Raw genomic sequence first — 18,885 nt, forward strand, 5'->3', positions numbered from 1 at the left:
CCTCTTTCTCTTGATCTCAAAGTCTTGCTGAAGCCATCTCTGCAGAAACTCGAACTGGGAAGGAATCCCCCCTCTTTCTCTTGCATGATTGCTAGCTCTGCTATTCACACTCCTTCCTCAAGTGAGAACATCTGCCTGTTGCTACTGCCTGTTGACACTGGAAACCCTCTGAGAGAAACTCCCTCTGTGTGTGCACTTTCTCTTCCACCCGACATTGAATTTGCTCTAGCAAATTGCTGCAAACCCTCTATGCTCAGACAAAAAATCTGCTCTGTGAAAACACTAAGTTGTTGCTCCCTCTGCCTGCTGGAACTGCTTCCCTAGACAAATCGAATTTTCCTGCCACCTGCAAATGGAAAATCGAATTTTAGTCTAGCAATTCGCACTGCCTGGTTAGGCACTGCGTAATAGCCCCAGAAAATTTAGTTTTGTTGCTCCCTCTGAACAGTGAAATTTCCCTTTTTTGACTTTGAGCTTCCTGTCTGTCAATTGTGCTCTTAATACCATGTGAAAATTCGCTTGAAATGCAATAACTAGAAATAATTCTTCTAATTGAAAAATAAATTATGCACTCCCTCTGGGTGTGCACTTTCTCTTCCACCCAACATTGAATTTGCTCTAGCAAATTGCTGCAAACCCTCTGTGCTCAGAGAAAAAATCTGCTCTGTGAAAACACTAAGTTGTTGCTCCCTTTGCCTGCTGGAACTGCTTCCCTAGACAAATCGAATTTTCCTGCCACATGCAAATGGAAAATCGAATTTTAGTCTAGCAATTTACACTGCGTGGTTAGGCACTACGTAGTAGCCCCAGAAAATTTAGTTTTGTTGCTCCCTCTGAACAGTGAAATTTCCCTTTTTTGACTTTGAGCTTCCTGTCTGTCAATTGTGCTCTTGATACCATGTGAAAATTCGCTTGAAATCCAACAACTAGAAATAATTCTTCTCATTGAAAAATAAATTATGCAATTTATTTTGTTTACAACAAAAGAACAAATTATTCACAATACAATGTCTTCACCATAAAAATTATCGTGGAAGTAAAAAAATAGGAACTGAGAAATGCTAGTAGACACATAAAAATATGTCACTGTTATTTTAGGACAAATGTCCCCCAAAAAACCCAATGTAGGAAAACTGGTACAACCAACTGAGGGTTTTTATTATTATGCAACAATGAAATTTTGAGTACAATAAATATGGATGCCCAACTTGGTATCCAACCTGAGAGAAATATTGGAAAAATCAACTAAGGGACTTTACCTTCTTCTCCAAGCAATCTTAGCTCACTAACAAACTCAAGCAAGATGTCCAAACCCTTTGTGCAGGCTCTGCATCACCTCTGCGCAACTTGTCACACGCTCTGCTTGAAACAACTGCTACTCAAGCTGTCCTGCTTGTTATTGATTGAGAAAGTGTCTACCTAGCCTAATGGAAAATCTTCCTGGCTTCTGGAACTTGAAATGACCTCCAGTCCAGCTAAATCGAACTGTCTCTTTTAGTCTCTGCGCAGGTTTTGCGCTGCCTCTTGGAGAAATAATTTGGCCTCCTTTCTATGCCTCCGAAACTGGAAAACTTCCTTCGGATCACTGTCTTTACCCCTCTCTAGCTCCGCATCCCCTCTCTGGCTTGAACTCTGTTGTTGGCTAGCTCTAACTGCCCAAGGAACTTGCACTGTTGGCTCTCTGTTGTGTGTTTCTCTATCTACCCATTGACCTTTTCTTATAATCTCCAGTTGGGATTCCAACGACCAAGACTAAAACTTATTCGGTCGTTGAGAGCATCTCCAAGTCGATTCATGTGAGTTTCTAGAGAATTCTCACATTTCTCAATTAATTATTATTAATTAACCAATTTTCCTAAGTTAGACTTAAGAAAAATTTAAATGATGGTTAATTAATTTAAGTGAGCTATCTTTGGGTGGAATTTCCAGAAATGATTTGTGAGTTTTGGAAAACTTATGTGTTTTAGCCTCCCCACAAAGTTTCAAGACTAGAACACTATCCGATGCTACAAAAGCTAACAGAATTAAATACCCTAGTTTTGATCCTAGGTGAGTATTGTTTGTGTATGATGGATGGCTAAAAATTGAATGATGTGATATATAAAATTGTAAATTAAATGATGGGAGCATCTCCAAGTCGATTCGTGTGAGTTTCTAGAGAATTCTCACATTTCTCAATTAATTATTATTAATTAACCAGTTTTCCTAAGTTAGACTTAAGTGAGCTATCTCTGGGTGGAATTTCTAGAAATGATTTCTGGGTTTTGAAAAACTTATGTGTTTTAGCCTCCCCACAAAGTTTCAAGACTATAACACTATCCGATGCTACAAAAGCTAACAAAATTAAATACCCTAGTTTTGATCCTAGATGAGTATTGTTTGTGTATGATGGATGGCTAAAAATTGAATGTTGTGATATATAAAATTGTAAATTAAATGATAATTAAAAGAATACATCATAGGCAATAGAAGAAGAAGAAAAAAGAATTGGAGGGGGGTGGCTATGACAACACATGAAGGGAGAGAAAGGGTTAGGGGTCTAAAGGGAGAGTTTGAGCTGCCATTTGGTTGGGAAATTTGGGGAAGCTTGAATTACCATTATGGTGTGAAACTTTGGCAGAGTTACTCTTGATCTAGGATGACGATTGACCTACTATTATCATGTCATGAAAAGCTACAACCATGAATGATGAGATAATTGTGACTATATAAAATGATAATCGCTTATATTGAGTAAATTTTACTACAGTTGATAATTCCTAGAATCCTTGTGGTGAGATTCCTTGGCTAGCCTAAAATGTACTGAAGCCATAGAAGCAAGTGGGATAGTGAAAGATTGTTCTGTTGAGCACGAAGTGGGATTTTATTTCTTGGGTTGTGCAGGTTGATGGGGATAGAGGACTATGGATTGGGACTACTATAGGTGGAAAACTCGTTGTGATGTGTGAAGAGAGTTAGAGTTAGCCATAGGAAAAAATTTCCCTTGTGTATTCATAGCTTCAGCTCAAGGGTGGTTTATATTGCAGAAATAATTTATGCAACAGGGAGCTTATGGTTGGGTGGAACATCATTCTTTAGCAAGTTGGTGGACAATTTTCATAAGGACAATTTTTTCATGAATTTACATGTGAATTGTGTAAAATTAAAACTATTTAATATTGTGTTGAATTGATCTCAACAGTCAGATTTTGAGGCCATTTTGTACTAAAGCCTTGAAGGGAAGTGGGATAGTTTGAGTGATTGTCAATGTCACAAGATTTGTTGAATTTATAAACGTGGTTTTAAAGGGCAAAAGCCTTTTTTTTAATTCTCAAATTTCCAATTATTAAACAAACAGAGAAAATACCACCAATTCCATGGACTTCAATATTAGCTCGAAGAAGACAGACGACAGAAGGAAAAAGATGTCTAACCAAGACGACACTCACCAAATCAATCTCCTTCTGTAGACACACTAAAAGATGGGTTAAACAATACATAATACATATGAACAACCTCCAAAGCCAGAAAAATGATACTTCAAATAAAACCTGTGTCCAGTTAAGGGGGACTCCTTTCCATCTTTAATGCAACGAGTAAATCATGGTCGGAATGTGACTGAAATGGTGTCAGCTGACGACTATTCATATATTGCAATTGTACCGGTTAATATTCTAGTGAGTCATGTCTGGTAGACAGTGCTTTGGATTTTGAAATGCGGTTGTTTGGATAGCGTGCAAGATAGGTATAAGTCTAAGGTAGTTTATATGATATATTTATTAATTACGTAAATTATATATTATATATTAAATATATGTGATATAATGTTATAAGGTATTTTATATAAACATATATATGTTAATATCAATGTTGCAAACATTGGCATCGAGATAAAATCGACAAGGGCCTGAAAAACCAAAAAATTGCAAAATTTGACAAAATATCAATAGAAATATGCATACATTGGCAAAATTAAGATACCACCAAAATATTCGTAAAAATCAGCAAACATTTGCTAGGCCAAAAATAGAGATTTCTCGACTTTTTTGTGAACTCGAAAGGGTGTTCCATGTTGCAAAGAGAATTGTTGCAGTAGGAAGCCTATGGTTGGATGGAACATCTTTTTCCTTCATCCAGTTGGGCCTTTTCGTAAGGATGTGTTCATGATTTAAGAGTGAATTGGTGTAGTAGTGTTGACAAAGTACATGTGAAATGTGTTGAATTAATACTGTTTTTCATGGATTTTATTATTTTCAAGTTTGTTTAATCCTGTTTGCATGTGTAAGGTTGGAGTTATTTTTTATGGTGCCATTGTGACTAAATGGTTATTTTTTTATTGCATAAGCTTGCGTTTATTGCCTGTATGTGTTAATTAATTAGTAGCAGGTCTGTGGGTAACGGTATCAAAGTTATAAAATGGGATAAAATTTGGTGTTTCCAAGTAGCCCATATTCTCAATATAGGACAGAGGGTAATGGGTAATGGGTATGTTACAATGTTAAAATTGGCAATAAGGGCCAAACTCCATGTGGGTCTTCTTATTTATGGCAGCTGATATTTTTCTTGGATTCCATTCGTCGAGAGGTGTAGGATTGATCTAAAGATCATCCGATTTCGACATGTATTCATGGAGGTATGAATTTATTTGTGTTACTTGACAATTTTTCAAGGTTGGCCAACAATCAAATTACCCCAACTTATCTGCAACATTTTATTATAAATAGAAGAGGTCTTCAAGTCATTTTGAGCACACACTTCTCCTAAGATCTCTCTCCACTCTTTTGGGTTTGGTGGCTAGAGAGATCTAGAGGGAGAAGCCCTAGACACAGTGAAGAAAGGGTCTTCTAAGAGAGCCCTAGACGCAGAACTAGAGATGCGCTAGCCGCAGATTAAAGGAAGCCCTAATTCTCTGTCCTAAAGGGGATAAAACCACAGTGAAGAGAGGCTCCTACGCTGTCCAAAGGAGCCCTAATCCACAGCTTAAGAAGGCCTATATCCGAAGTCTATTGAGCCCTAATTCACAGCTAAAGAGTGACCCTAACTCTGCAACAATTAAACTCTAATACGCAGTTATTGGAGGAGACATAATTTGCTGGTCAAAAGCTGTTCTAAACGCAGTCAAAAGAAGGCTTAGTCATAGCAAGATGGAGACCTAGTTGCAACCTAGAAGGAGACCTCATACATAGCTCAAAAGAGACCAAGCTGCAATCACCTAAGCCACTCATGATGAATGATAAATCCATATTGTTGTAGGTGACAGTGGACTGTTTTGGGCATGATCAAGCTGTTCTTGAACTCGGTATGCTGGGCAGGAGAATCCGCTCAAAGGAGGAGCTAGGGGCTGCTGTGTAAGGGTTGTTTGGATCACTGTTTGAAGGAACCTAAGTTGCAGTCCACTGTTGGGCTAGGCCGCAGGCCATAGCCAGTAGTTGGAGGCCTTTTAGTAGCTGCATTCAGAAGGTAAGCAACCCTATAAGGCAGCGTATCATTGGAGGATTGTATGAAGGCTATCTGCAGTAAATAGGTGGATTGTGGGGTGTGTTTAGGGTGTTGTAGCACACTGAGTTTGTGCCCTAACCAGTGATCAGGTTTGCCAAGATATGCACCAGTCCTTGCAGCATATGAAAGGTGCCAGATTAGCAGCCTTGTCATGATCATTGAAACAGCAAAGGAAGGAGAATCTCATTGAAGGAAAGCCTCAGTATTTTGGGTAATTGGTTGAGCTGTTCTAAGCCTATCATCTACTGCATATCTTCAGTCCTTGGTATCAGATCTGCAACTTCATTGTGTCAACGTTATGGAGAAGATCTTTGATCTCCTATTTTGCAAGTCAAGTATTGAGTTCAAATCATTGTACTCTCTCTCTCTCTCTGTTGAACTATTGAAGAATATAAGAAGAATTGATGAAGGGTTTCCCCACATTGGGGTTTGTCCCTGGCTGGTGCCACATCTTGTGTCCTCTTGTCTTGGCTTGTCTTCTACTGTTTATGTATATGTTCTATATGCACTTTACTATCATGCTGATGTGATTGCTTATCTGAATATTGTCATTGAGCTAATATAAAAATACCAGTAAATTGCTCCAAGCATAGAACATACCTAAAATTAACATTATTGCATAACCCTGCGTTTGTTGCCTGTATGTGTTAATTAATTAGTAGCAGGTCTGTGGGTAATGATATCAAAGTAATAAAATGGGATAAAATTTGGTGTTTCCAAGTACCCCATATTCTCGAAATAGGACATAGGGTAATGGGTATTGTTACAGTGTTATCAGAACCAGACCGGTCATTGAACCAGTAAACCGTCGGACCAGGAACTGGTCAGAACCGGACCAAAACCAGTAAAAAAATGGTCAAACAAAAACACAAAATATTAAAATTTTCAAGAAAAATATATATATTAATGTGCATCCATATGAATCCAAACCATTTATACACAAATAAGCAAAATTTCTCATTTATGTAGCATGTAAGGGTGCACATAACCAAAATAGCACCGAGCACAATCCATATTTAAACCGAACAAACAAGCTCCAAATGGCCTCTAGCATCCAAAAAAATCATGCATTAAAATAATTCAAGTCAAGACTTTGTTTGAGTGATGGGTATTATTTAGTAGGGTCATGATAGAAGAGTTTGACAACCAATGCCACTAACATCAAGTTACATAGAGGGTTTGATTCTTTTGCTTAAATATTAGTTTCATACCCTCGTACATGAAAAAATCTAATGGGAGCATTGCAATCCCCCAATCCTGAAATCTTGGAAAATTCTAAAATTCTACTTTTTCTATATGAAATTCAAATCATGGTAATGTTAAAAATTTAAGTAATTTTACTTTAAGAATTTAACATTTCCATGAATTGCATAGCATTAGTAGGGCAATATGGTCAAATACTAGGCTTCCCTTGTCATAAATCATTATTTAAAAAAAAATTGCGTTCAAAGGGTCCTTGGCAGCATTGTACAAAACCGGCTGGTTTCATACAAAAACCGGCTTCCCGTCATAAATCATTGTTTTAAAAAAAATGCATTCGAAGGGTCCTTGGTGGCATTGTACAAAACCACCCGGTTCGTTATGGCTGGTTTTGTACAAGAACTGGCCAAAAACGGTTTGGTTCACTGGTCTGAACAGGTTTTGCCCTCCAACCAGTTGGACTGGCCAGTTCAGACCGGTTTGGTCTGGTTCTGATAACATTGGTATGTTATAGAGGATAAGTCTGAAGGTACTCTGAACAATGAAGCATCATCAACACTCTTGGTTAGCAAAAGTAGTGAACTTAGATTTGAGCTCACTGTTTCCTTTACTTTTTCTCTGTCAGAACACCTGAGATTCAAACAAACAATCATCAAGACATGTATGATGCATGACTGAGAACACTTTGTCATGAATAGCAAATCTGATGGACAGAATTTCGCTTACTGGAAAGAATAACACTCCTATAATTGGCTCTATAAATGTGCACTTCCAAAATATTTTTGATTTTAGGAGCTATTTTTTAGCATCCGAAATAATCTTGTACCATAAAGACTTCCTCCTTACATGTCCTATTATCTTTATCCTTTCAATATAAGTAATCACCATCTTTTGCTCGACTATATTCAGATTGTAAACAATATTTCAGTCACAGGAAAGCTCTCCATAGCCAAAACATTCACAATATAACTCAAAAACATAGTTATCTTTTGATTGTGCCAATATTTGTCTTATTCCCATTTTTTACATTTTAGACCACAACTTTCTGCATCTAAAGTTGCGTTTTCTATAATAGATTTACATAGTCAATCATGGATATGAGAATTATCACTGTCACACATAATATCGTTGCTCTTGGAAGCGGGTTCCAAGAATTTGCTCTCTGATCTTCTTCACATAGCTGAACATCTTTGAAAAACCTTCAGAAACTTCTTTGTTTTAAGTTTACCAAATGCTTGGATATTCATCATTGATCATTGAGGGCTAATAAATGTTTGACCTCTGTTCCTATAGCTTCTCTCTATCTACGTAAGCTGGCCATTTATGGTGTCCACCCACAAGGCCAAGAAATTTCTCTGATACAACTGTTATGAAACCATAAAATATATCATCGCAGACTGAACTATTAAGCCTAGAAACTATCTGAGGGCATACTGACATTACTGAAATAACAGACCAAATACAGGCAGGTATGCTTGTAACAAAAATAGGTTTAAGATACTTCGTAATAAAAGCAGTAATTTTGGCAACAGTAAAAGTAACCACAGCAATTAAATATTCTGAAAATACTGCAAAGTGAACCTTCAAGAATCAAAACAACATTCTAAACAATCAATACAAATTTGAGATAGGACAGAAGTAATGAATCGTTGACAACATATAGATATTCTCTTGAGCAAGTATGGACATGATGAAACATTGTCTAGTAGATGTGTTCAAGCATGTATTATATTTGTACATGATATCATTTGAACTTTAGCACACTTTATCTTTTTTTGTACTATAGTACAGCTTCACCTTTTCTTTTTGGTTGACATAGTCCAAAATGATCACTCAACTACTTTATTGAAGACTTTGTCAGAGATGATCCCTCTCCAACAGTTTCGTACACCTATATATATATATATATATAAGGCCAAATACAAATGACTGTATAACATGTGTATTGTTCCGACTTTCCTTTTGTTACTTGTATACTTACCATCAGGTTTTTCTTGGGTTAATGGTTCATGCATTGTTGTTCTATGATCATATCAGTCAGTATCAAAGCCTTAAGTTTAGGGGATTTTAAAAGCTTTGTAATTCAGCCTTCTTTGGGATTCTCCTTTAAGCTCTCTTGAAGTGATTTATGTAATTTGCAAGAGTGTCAACATCACCAACTTTTGCTTTCAGGCCATTAGCATGCAGTTATCTTATTATTGCACAGGCTGCAGGTATAGGTACGGTTCCAATGCATCAATGCATTGATGTAGGTATGAACGGATTCTGTGCGCTGGAGCATCTATAGATATTAGAGACTTTTTCAAAGATGATCCCTCTCTAACAGTACTATATGTAGCTAATAGATTTTAGAGCCTAGTAGGCTAGTACAACGTTTAAAGATCTGGCAATCTTCTTGAGTGAGTGATTTCTGCATTGTTGTCCTGTGCTCAAATCAGGACGTCAACTCCAGCCAAGAATTATCTAAAGGTAGTATGGTCATTGCTCTTGAGTCTTGACCCAACATGGCTTTGAATCAATCCCTGTAAGATCAAAACTCTGCTTACCCTCATTGCACACGCCTATGCAAAAAACAAGAAACTAATAAACTAATAATAGAAAATCTGTTGTCAACTTAAACAAGGGGCCTAGAATCACATACTTGGCAACAGAGCTTATCCGCAAAAATATATAAATATTTGACACTAGGGTTATTTGGGGTGTGCCCTCAGAGGCTATCAATCTGAATAGAGCTACCCTATTCTAAGGTTAAATGACCCTTAATATATGTCTAGCCCACATTAACACAAAACTTGGCATCCAAACTTAATTTCTTCACTGTTGAGCATAATAATGGGATTTCTTCTAGGCAAGAAACAATATATATATTCTCAGCATTCAGGTACCAAAACATGCCAATGATGTTAGGTTACTGTCCAGGTCATACAGTGTTAACAATTTACCGAGCAGCACATCAGCCAGCCTACAGAGACATTTCTGTTTTAATGATGATGCCTACTAAATTACATATTACGACCTGTTCAACCAAAAGATAAATTAAATAGTACTAATCAGCCTAACCATCTTCAACTCTATACAATTGCAGAGCTACCCTGAGTGTTGAACCTAAGCTTGTACTGTAGTCTTTACTATTAGATCATTAGGTTGGGAAGAAAGAACCTGATTTCTACAGAAACTTGATTTAAAAAGGTTATTTGTAGTTTTGATCATATTTGATTGCTTTATTGATTTCAAATTTTGCTTTGTTGGAAACTGATGGCACTGATTGAACTCTAAATGGTTTTCAGATTAAAAAATACTTTAAGAGCATCAACATTCCAGCAGATGTGAAATACATAGATCCAACCTATATGATACGTGCCTGCCGTGCAAATGCCTCTGATGGGATTTTATGTACGGTGCTTGGTCAAAATGCGGTAAGACTTTATTTGTTAGTGTATTGGCAATGCCACAGATTTGCACTATAGTTTTCCCTGTTACAGAGAAATACTGTGCGAACCTAAGATGTTGATCTTGCACTCTGTATCCACGGGAAGAGATGCCAGTGCAACTAAAATCATTTCTAACAGCAATGATTTTACGCAGATCACATTACTTAACTTTTGGGTAAACCAATGACTTGTATTTTCACGCTGTGCAGGTTCATGGCGCTTTTGCTGGATTCAGTGGCATTACAGTAGGCATATGCAATACCCACTATGTGTATCTTCCCATTCCTGAAGTCATTCAATATGCAAGAAATGTAGATCCAAACAGCCGTATGTGGCATCGTTGTTTAACTTCAACTGGACAACCTGATTTCTACTGATCCAAGCAACTGGAGGATCCTGTCTCAATCCATTTTTGCTGTTAACAAATTTAAGACATGCTAGGATGTCATCATATAGTTATTGCCTATCTCAACTTTTCCAAATATATGGCCTAAGATTTTGTATTTGCGGTAATAACAATTTTTGTAACACTGAGCTGAAGACTGTTTCATGTGATCGATATATATATTATATAATATATGTAACGATTCTCAAAATCTTTCAGGTCAATAATATTACCTGCATCTTAGATCAAAGTGTCAAGGGACTGGTTGTCGTGCCTAGAAATTACATTACACATGCACCATTTGGCAAATAAAAAATTATATGAAGCTTTAACTATGGCAGATTATTTCCAAAGGCTACATGTGTTGTCAATCAAAGATGCTTCTTCTCACACTTGTCAAGCCCATTCCATTGAGTTTTGTCATGGCTGCACATATAATAATCCAAAGGCTACATATGTTGTCAAACAAAGATGCTTCTTCTCACACTTGTCATGCCATTCCATCGAGTTTTGTCATGGCTGCACATATAAAGTATGTTCTAAGATGCACTGGATCCAGATATGAAGTTCAAAATTTGTTTGACAGATTCTCAAATGAATACGACTAAGAGACAAAGGTTTAAATTCTTATGAGATTCATTACCTAAAATGCCTAAAGATGGTTCAGCTGGGAATAATGTCCTATTCAACTGTCTCATACGAGGTCATTTCTAGTATTTTTTTAATCAAATACAAGTTTTTAAATAAATGATTTGACTGAAATAGTAATCCCAATCTCCACCCCACTGCCCCTACACACCATTGAGTTTATAAACAAGCTTTTGGAATGAAAAATTAATGATACCGGTCACTTTTCTTAAGACCCCTGTTTGATCTTTTGTTAAGAATTGATATCCTTGTGTACTGAGTTTCACTTCTCTCGGTGTTTGATGCAAGGTGTGCAAAATCTAGGATATTAATGCACTTTCCTCGTGGAAGGGATTATCTATCTATATAAATGTTTCAAATGTTGCTGTTCCTTTTTAGTTCTCAGAGCAGCGGATGTCCTTGGAAAACAGAGAATAACAATATGGGCTCAGCTATATAAAATTCTTACCTTGGCATAAGGCAATCTTAATGAATAGGTTACAATATATAGTTATGCGTGAAGTTTTTGTTCCATTGCACATCATAGGAAATGTTTATATAATACATGCATGCTCACAGGTTTTCCACAATCTGACTGGTTTACCATTTCAGACATGTTGGAGGAATCTATTCTCTCATGTATGTCCACATAGGTGAATCTTAATTTGTGTAAAGTATATTTAATCAGCAAGTTTAAGAAACAAGCAACGTGGGAGTCTTGTATAGATAAGGGTGAATCTAAAAATAGACGGAGTCTAAAGAGGAGCCATAGATTTTTCAGCAGAGCCACGTGCAATCTATATGTTCTCAATGTGTTTGGTATAGAGCTAGACTCTTTAGAGGAACTTGGGGGCATATAAGTTTATGTTTCCAAGGAGGAAACAACAGAATCCTTAATGTGATGTAGCAGTACTGACATTCCTCTTTCCTTGGCAGCAAAAGTGAACCTTACAGTTATCAGTGACAAGATTGGAGGTAAAGTGAGCTCCGATCCCTCTATGCGTCTGTCAGGTAAGTGTGGTAAACCTGTGTAGGGAGGGAAGATCAGAGGGGGTATTGATCACTTGGAAGAGGCAGATGCTTTGTGGATAGAAGCTTGGATTTAGAAGAGTCGATAGGGTTTGACTGTTACTAGAATGGAGACAGGAGAAAGGGATCTGTGAAATGAACGTTAAAGTCAGGGAAGAAAAGATGGAATGTGTTATGCTGAGAAGCAATAGGGAGAGTTGGTGAATGGGAAAGACATTCTTATCTATAAAGTGCTTGAAATGGAGAGATTAAAGCCCTAACTGGACAGTTCTATGAGAGGAAAATTGTAGATAAGAAATTAGAGCAATTAAACTGCTTCTTGGTTATTCATAAGAGTTTCATATTCTTGTCAAATGGTCGCTGTGTTTCGTCTTTAGTTCCAAGAAACTTGTAGTCAAGAGATTTGTTATGAGAGGGTTCTAGGGTCCATCATCATATCTTTGAAAAAAGTGGATGCCTTGCTTTGATCCTCAAATAGAGACATTTCCCTCACTTATTTGGGTTAAGTTGCTGAATTTGCCATTGGAGCTCTGGTTAAAAGTTAAGGGTATAGGAGGCAACACTGGTTCTTTTGTAGAAATGGATGATTGTTTTAGAAGCTTATAAGAGCAATGGCTTAAATTCTGGTAGAGCTGCATTTAAGGGAAGGGCCTCCAGAGGATATAAAAAATGAAGTTGGAAGGTGGAATTACACTGAATTCCTTCACTATGGAGAATTCTTTCACTGAATTCCTATAAAAGACTTGGGTGAAGGCAATTAGGTGGTTAGCAAATATCACAATATAAAGGATTTGGAGGAAATTCTGATCAGTGTAGATCTTGATGTCAAAAGAATGTGAATAGTTGCGGAAGTCTTAGTGGGAGGAGGAGATGGAGAAATTTATCCTTCAAATGCCATTGAAGAGTCTACAGGGTAATGTTAGATACAATGCTGATGCATTCCATCCCTGTTCATCATTCTGAGTCTACAGGGAAAGCCTGCTCTTTTTCCTCTTGATTCAGTGAATTTAGAGGTTTTGAACCCTTTAAATCTTTCTAATGACCAATGGCTTATGTTGGGGCTATGCAAGGATCTGTATACTAAAAATATCTAGGAGGCGGATTAAAGGAAAATAGGTGTGGGTTCTTGTTCCAAATGATCACTAGGAGGGAAGGAAATGTCTTTGTTGTGGATTTATCTGACTCAAACTGAACGGAGGGAGCACAAGGGTTAGTGATTAGCTCTAATTCTCACTCATCAAAGGAGGACTCTTCAGCCATGATAAGCCATGTTACCATAAAGATCTGGAACAGGAGTCATGGAGGTGGAAGCTGCAAGAGTTGAAGGTGGTATAAGCAGTGTAGTGAAGGAGGGTTCTCTAAATTCTTTGGGAAGGAGATCTCACTTGTTCCATGCACAGAATAAAGCCCCTAGGGAGGGTCTAGTTCGGAAAACAGGAAACCATAGTAGAGAAAACCCGGGTAGGGTTAAGTCATGATAATTCTGGCCATAAATATAAGGTCTCTAGCAGTTGATGCAAAAAGGAGGAGATAAAATCTCATGAAAGATTGGGAATTCTTAGCAGTAGATGCAATAGGGAGGATTTTGTTTTTGTTAAGTTTTTATTATTCTATTCTGAGAAAAAGAGAGAGACCCATGGTTTTGATAACTGTGATTCATATCAATTTTGCCTTCAAGTGGTGAACTGGATTACGAAGTGCTTGTCTTTTGTTTCTTTCACTGTATTGATTAATGAAGTTCTCATTAGAGCAATTTTGGAAGCAAAAAAATTGGTGCAATTATAGAGATAATTTTACGATGGCTTTCGAAGGGATGCAAATAAGTTAGAAGAAATATTAGAGACACTTTAAACAGTAATACCCCTATAAGCATGGGCTTGAAAAGTAGTAAAAGTAGTATGTGGTAAAGTGGGGAAGTGGTTTACATTTGTTTACTCTGAAATTTATAAAATATAAAAATAATTATAATATAAAAAAGTGCACCTGGTGTTATATCCTTAGTCACCAGGTTCGAGTTCGAGGACCATGAAATTCGAATAAAGTTCGGCAACTCAAATTTTGTCGATAAAATTCGACATATAGAAATTCGAAAAAAAAAATGTATATTAAAGATAGATATATCATATGCATATGAGAAATGGTATGGAGTGAATTTTATCATGATTATCCTTATAATCAGACTATTAAATGCTTAATATCAAATTTTATATCAGAATAGATCAATTTTTCAATAGCTGCACTCACCAATTGTTAGCTCAAAACCAAATATCAGACCTTTATGACTGCTGCAACCACAGTTTGTTAGCCCACATACACATGCCAATAACAGATCAGCCTTATAGAGAAATAACTAGCAGAGCTAGGGAATGAAAATTTGGAGATTTGACCACAAAAAAGTGATGTTTAATGCTTGATACTTGGTGACCAACCCTTGCAAGGTCTGAAAAACGCCGAATTTCCCTTGAAAAACGCCGAATATGTTCGTTTTCCCTTGAAAAACGCCGAATTTCGAATTTAATGCTTCAAATTCAACGTATCTGGTGACTAAGGTTATATCTACCTTGGAGTCAAGAGGCACAATGAAACAATGGGAGGGGAAATAGGTGGGTGGTCAATAAATTAATATTTTATTGAGGTTGCCAAGAATCTAGCTTCTATGCTTTCATATCCCTTTATATTATTTTCTAAGCTTTATGAAGGGGTTATTTGCCTCATGTTTATTTTCTAAGCTTTATGAAGGGGCACATGGTCTCTTGCAAGTCATATATTCATGCAAGCCTTGGAAAGGAATTCATTCCATCCTTGAAAATAATTCATTCATTATCACCTTGAGGAAAAACCATAAAGGAGGTTGTGATTTAAGTACGCTGAGAGACCATGCACATAAATTGAGAGAGACATCGGTTAGGCCAAAGAAATTGGTTGGTAAACTATGGAGGAGAATGCTACCATGCTGGTACATTGTGAGACCATTCTCATACGTTGAGATCATATTGGTATGCTATCTGTTAGAGCTGAGATTGCACTATGCCCCAACGTATGTGTTGTCATATGTCTCGTTATTATCCGTGTATTTGGAAAACCATGGTTGTGAGTGTTTGTAATTGCTATAACCAAGACTTCCTAGCTTCCAACTTTACAGATTTCCTTGGCTAGCTTGTTTTGCAACAATAGAGGAGTGGGATAGTTCGAGACATTGTTTAGCAGTGGTAGAGATGCCATTCCTTGTGTTGTGTAAGGTTGACAACAAAAGACATTGTGACAACCCCTCTACTAATCTCTCTTGAAAACATTATTATGAATTGTAAATTCATGTAAATAATGTGGAAAATGTAATACAATGACTGGCTTAGGAGAGGACACGAATTCAGAGCTTGAGTGGAGGTGTTGTTGGGGGAATTGCTTGGGGAAATGATCAAACTCAAAGGTGCATTTAATAGTCACCTATCTCATGTGGAAATTGAAGACAAGTCTTGTACAAGCATTTCAAGGTTGTAAGGGCACCTACACACATGGATGGGAGTTGTCCAGTGCTCGTGGAATGTGTTGGCTTGGGCAACACACAAGGGGACAATGTGTAACTCACCTGGGACAAAAAAAGGAAGCAAACAACGAAGAGGCAAGATGCACTAAGGAGACACGAACAAGTGGAGTAGGGGCTTTGGATTCCTATGTTCTTGAGTTGGTGGATACTTGGTCCTCTAGAGGCCCAACTCTCTAGATTCCCATGGAGGCTATCAGGTGGAACACATAGTGTGCTATGGATTCTTGTAGGAGACAAGTGGAGGCACTGTGGTTCTGGATTCCTAAAGTGCAAAGTGGGTGGAGATGTTTGGATCTTTGGACTCTTGTTGTGTTGTTGTGGGCGGAGCACTATCGCTCTAGATTCTATGAACTGGTTGTGGAGTGGAGCTATAGTAGTTCTAGATTCTTTGAACCTATTGTGGGGTGGAGCTTTAGATGCTCTGGATTCCTTGATTTGGTTTTGTTGGGTGGAGAGTTGAGACACTTTGCTTTGGATTCGTGGATGCTAGGTGGAGGCACTGTGGACTCTAGATTTCCATGTAAATGTGCATATGACTGGAGTTCATATCCCTTGAGCACTTCACTAATCAGGTTCTAAATCTGCCTCGAGGGTGGTTATCTGCAAGAAAGATTGCAGTGCAAATTAACATACGACTAGGAGGAGAGTTGAAGTCTTTCCTCTAGTTGCCAGCATCTTTGTATAAATCAGATAAGTGCTTATTTTCTTGTAAATACTTGTATTATGAATGACAAACAATTATCTTTTGTAATATTCAAGTAATAAGGTTTGGTTCATCATAAAGCCAGGGTGACTGGCCATCTAATGTGTTATGGTGATTATGAGTTGTTTGAGCTAGGTGGATTTAATCTTGTTGAATCATTGCAGGAGAGTTGATGTATGCATGCTTGGTGGTCTACACTAATTAGGATATCTTTTATTATCTTGTACTCATTTAGTTATCCTTTGTTGGTAGGATTATGAGTTGGGTAGCTATCTTGTATGAACATGGTGTTTATGGGAATGCTTCAGTCATGAGGTTGTGGCATTCTTGGATTTTTGCATGGTTGTCTGATAGGTCCCCGAATGGTGATCTTTGACCATCTAGGATTGTCCATAATAGCTCTAACATTAGTTCTCTTTATATCTTGAAGGTTTGGGTAGCTCACTGTTGTGGCCTTGTTGTAGGTGTCTGTTGATTTGGGGTAGCATTGAATGTGCTCTAGCCACGAAAATTGGTGGAAAGGCTAAAGCACATGAGATCTCCAATACCCAGAAATGGTTTGGGCAGAATCTAACCAGTTTGAGAGATATTAAAATAATTAATATTTTTAAAATGTTAATGTGAATTAATATAAAACTGAGTTAGAATGGCCAAAAGTCATGGATCAAGCCAGATCTAATATTAGCCGTTGATTAGGGATTTAATCTCGGCCGTTGAATTGTCAATGAGAAAAGTATAAGAGGAGGCTTGAGGGTCACTTGGAGAACACACCGAGTTGATCAAGAATTTGATTTTCTGGGGCAGGGCTTACTGAGGAAATCAAAGGAGTGATCAGAGTTGTCGCTGAGGGGCAGTGAATGTAGTAGTAGAGAAGCAGTGATAGTAACGGGAGCATCAGCGTAGAAGCCGGGAGAGGGTTGACGCTGAGCCACCTAGAGACCACGCAGAAGCAGCCAGAGGCCATGTAGAGGTAGCCGGAAGTTGCGCAGAGCCTCAGGAGGGCCAGTGTGGGAGACGCAGAGGCTGATGTAGAGCCCAGAGAGGTGACACTGGGCCAGAGAGTCTGATGCAGACCCTAGAGGTTGACGCTGGGAGATTTCGTGGGGCAGATATCTGTCTCCGACTGAGAGGTACTACTATCGAGGGCATTCTCTGTTGGGTGAGCCATTTCTGGCACCCAGATTGTATTCTGAAACTGCTTAATAATAAAACCCTCAGATCGCTACACCGGTTTTTTTGCATTGGGTTTTTCCGAGGACATTAGTCCAAAAATAACGGTGTCACTTGTGTGCTTGTTTTTCCTTCAGTTGATGATTTGTATGTGTTGAGATTGTACTTGTATTTATTTTCAGTATTTACATGGTAAACAACTTGTTAATTAACAGAACAAGTAGGAAGAAATAAATCAGAAAGTACAGGAAGGATTTTTAACAGTTAGACTTAGAAATTCCAACATGGTATTAGAGGGTGGTTACGAATCACAGGATAACTGAGGGCATCAACCGAGCAGAGCAGTAGCAATAGAAACAGCTGTCTCGAGGGGCAGAAGTTGTTCCTAGCGGAAAAGCAGCAAGGAAGGGGTGACGTAGTGCTTGCGTCATTAGTTCGAGCCGGGAAGAGGATTAGCGTAGTGGTAGAGAGGAGCAGACCTGACCTACGCAGTGCCCGATCATCTTTCTTAGTCAGAAAGGATTGACGCTCGTGGCCAAGAGGTGCGGATTTTGTTGGTGTCAGGATTGTGTAGAGCCTAGAGGTTCTAACCTTCAGTTTGCTGGGGCATAGGAGGCTGTGGGTAAGTTGTAGAGTGAAGCTGGTGGGGTACTGTGGTTAGAGCAGTACCTAACAGGGCAAGACCAAGGAGGAGGGAGTTGCTGTCGAGGATTTCTAGCCAAGAAATACAGATCAGTGGTGCAGTTGCACTAACGATCGGAGTGTGGGCATCTTGACATTGGCAGAGGGGTTTCTAGGAGGGAAATCGAGGCTTAGAGGGAGTCACACCGAGAACTTCCAGGAGGGAAGTAGAGACTCGGGAGAGTCTAAAGAGGAGCAGCGAAATGGCAATGAATGGGGTAAGAGATCAGGACACACTGGACGGAGCCTCAAACTTCGTAGTCTGGAAGGCCAGGATCTTGTCTGTTCTAGATAGAAATCGTCTCAAGCACTTCGCCTTGAACACGATAGCGATCCTAGTTGACCTGGATGAGAACGAAAAGTACGAGGAGGTAATGGTGAGGGCCAAGAGCATCATCCTTGACGGGGTCAAGAACCATGTAGTACAACATATTGCCGAAAAGGACACGACAATTGCGATGTAGGAGGCCCTGACGAAATTGTATTAGCATACTTCCGTGCAGAGGAAGATGCTACTAGAAAACTAGTTGCGGTGTAGAAGGGAGAACATATAGGCACCTTCCTCAGTCGATTGAAGGAGATTTGGGATCCACTGACTTCCATAGGGGCCACGCTGGATGAGATGTTGGTGAGGACC

At 38.4% G+C, this 18,885-nt stretch overlaps 2 protein-coding genes across 7 annotated transcripts in view; one reads left to right on the forward strand and one right to left on the reverse strand.

The window, feature by feature from the left end:
* Positions 1-10,834, forward strand: part of PFK5 (phosphofructokinase 5) — a 31,052-nt gene extending 20,218 nt beyond the window's left edge. The window contains exons 13-14 of the mRNA XM_089386263.1: positions 9,966-10,094; positions 10,319-10,834. Of these exons, the coding sequence (XP_089242389.1) occupies positions 9,966-10,094; positions 10,319-10,486 (297 nt within the window). The 3' untranslated portion in view covers positions 10,487-10,834. The remainder of the gene's footprint in view (positions 1-9,965; positions 10,095-10,318) is intronic.
* Positions 1-18,885, reverse strand: part of LOC149224793 (uncharacterized) — a 132,851-nt gene that overhangs the window by 100,058 nt on the left and 13,908 nt on the right. For 2 of the 6 annotated variants that reach the window (XR_016249542.1, XM_089386267.1), the window contains one exon: positions 6,869-7,308. The exons of 2 other annotated variants lie outside the window; for them this stretch is intronic. Coding sequence is in view for 2 of the 4 variants with exons in the window: in XM_089386267.1 (XP_089242393.1) it covers positions 7,286-7,308 (23 nt within the window). In the remaining 2 variants the exon portion in view is untranslated. 2 more of the 6 variants (XR_016249543.1, XM_089386265.1) reach the window with 1 other exon arrangement.

This window comes from Pinus tabuliformis, chromosome Q, assembly GCF_031772625.1.
Source record: "Pinus tabuliformis cultivar Carrire ecotype Pingquan chromosome Q, CPIR1, whole genome shotgun sequence".
In the NCBI taxonomy this organism is placed as follows: Eukaryota; Viridiplantae; Streptophyta; class Pinopsida; order Pinales; family Pinaceae; genus Pinus; species Pinus tabuliformis.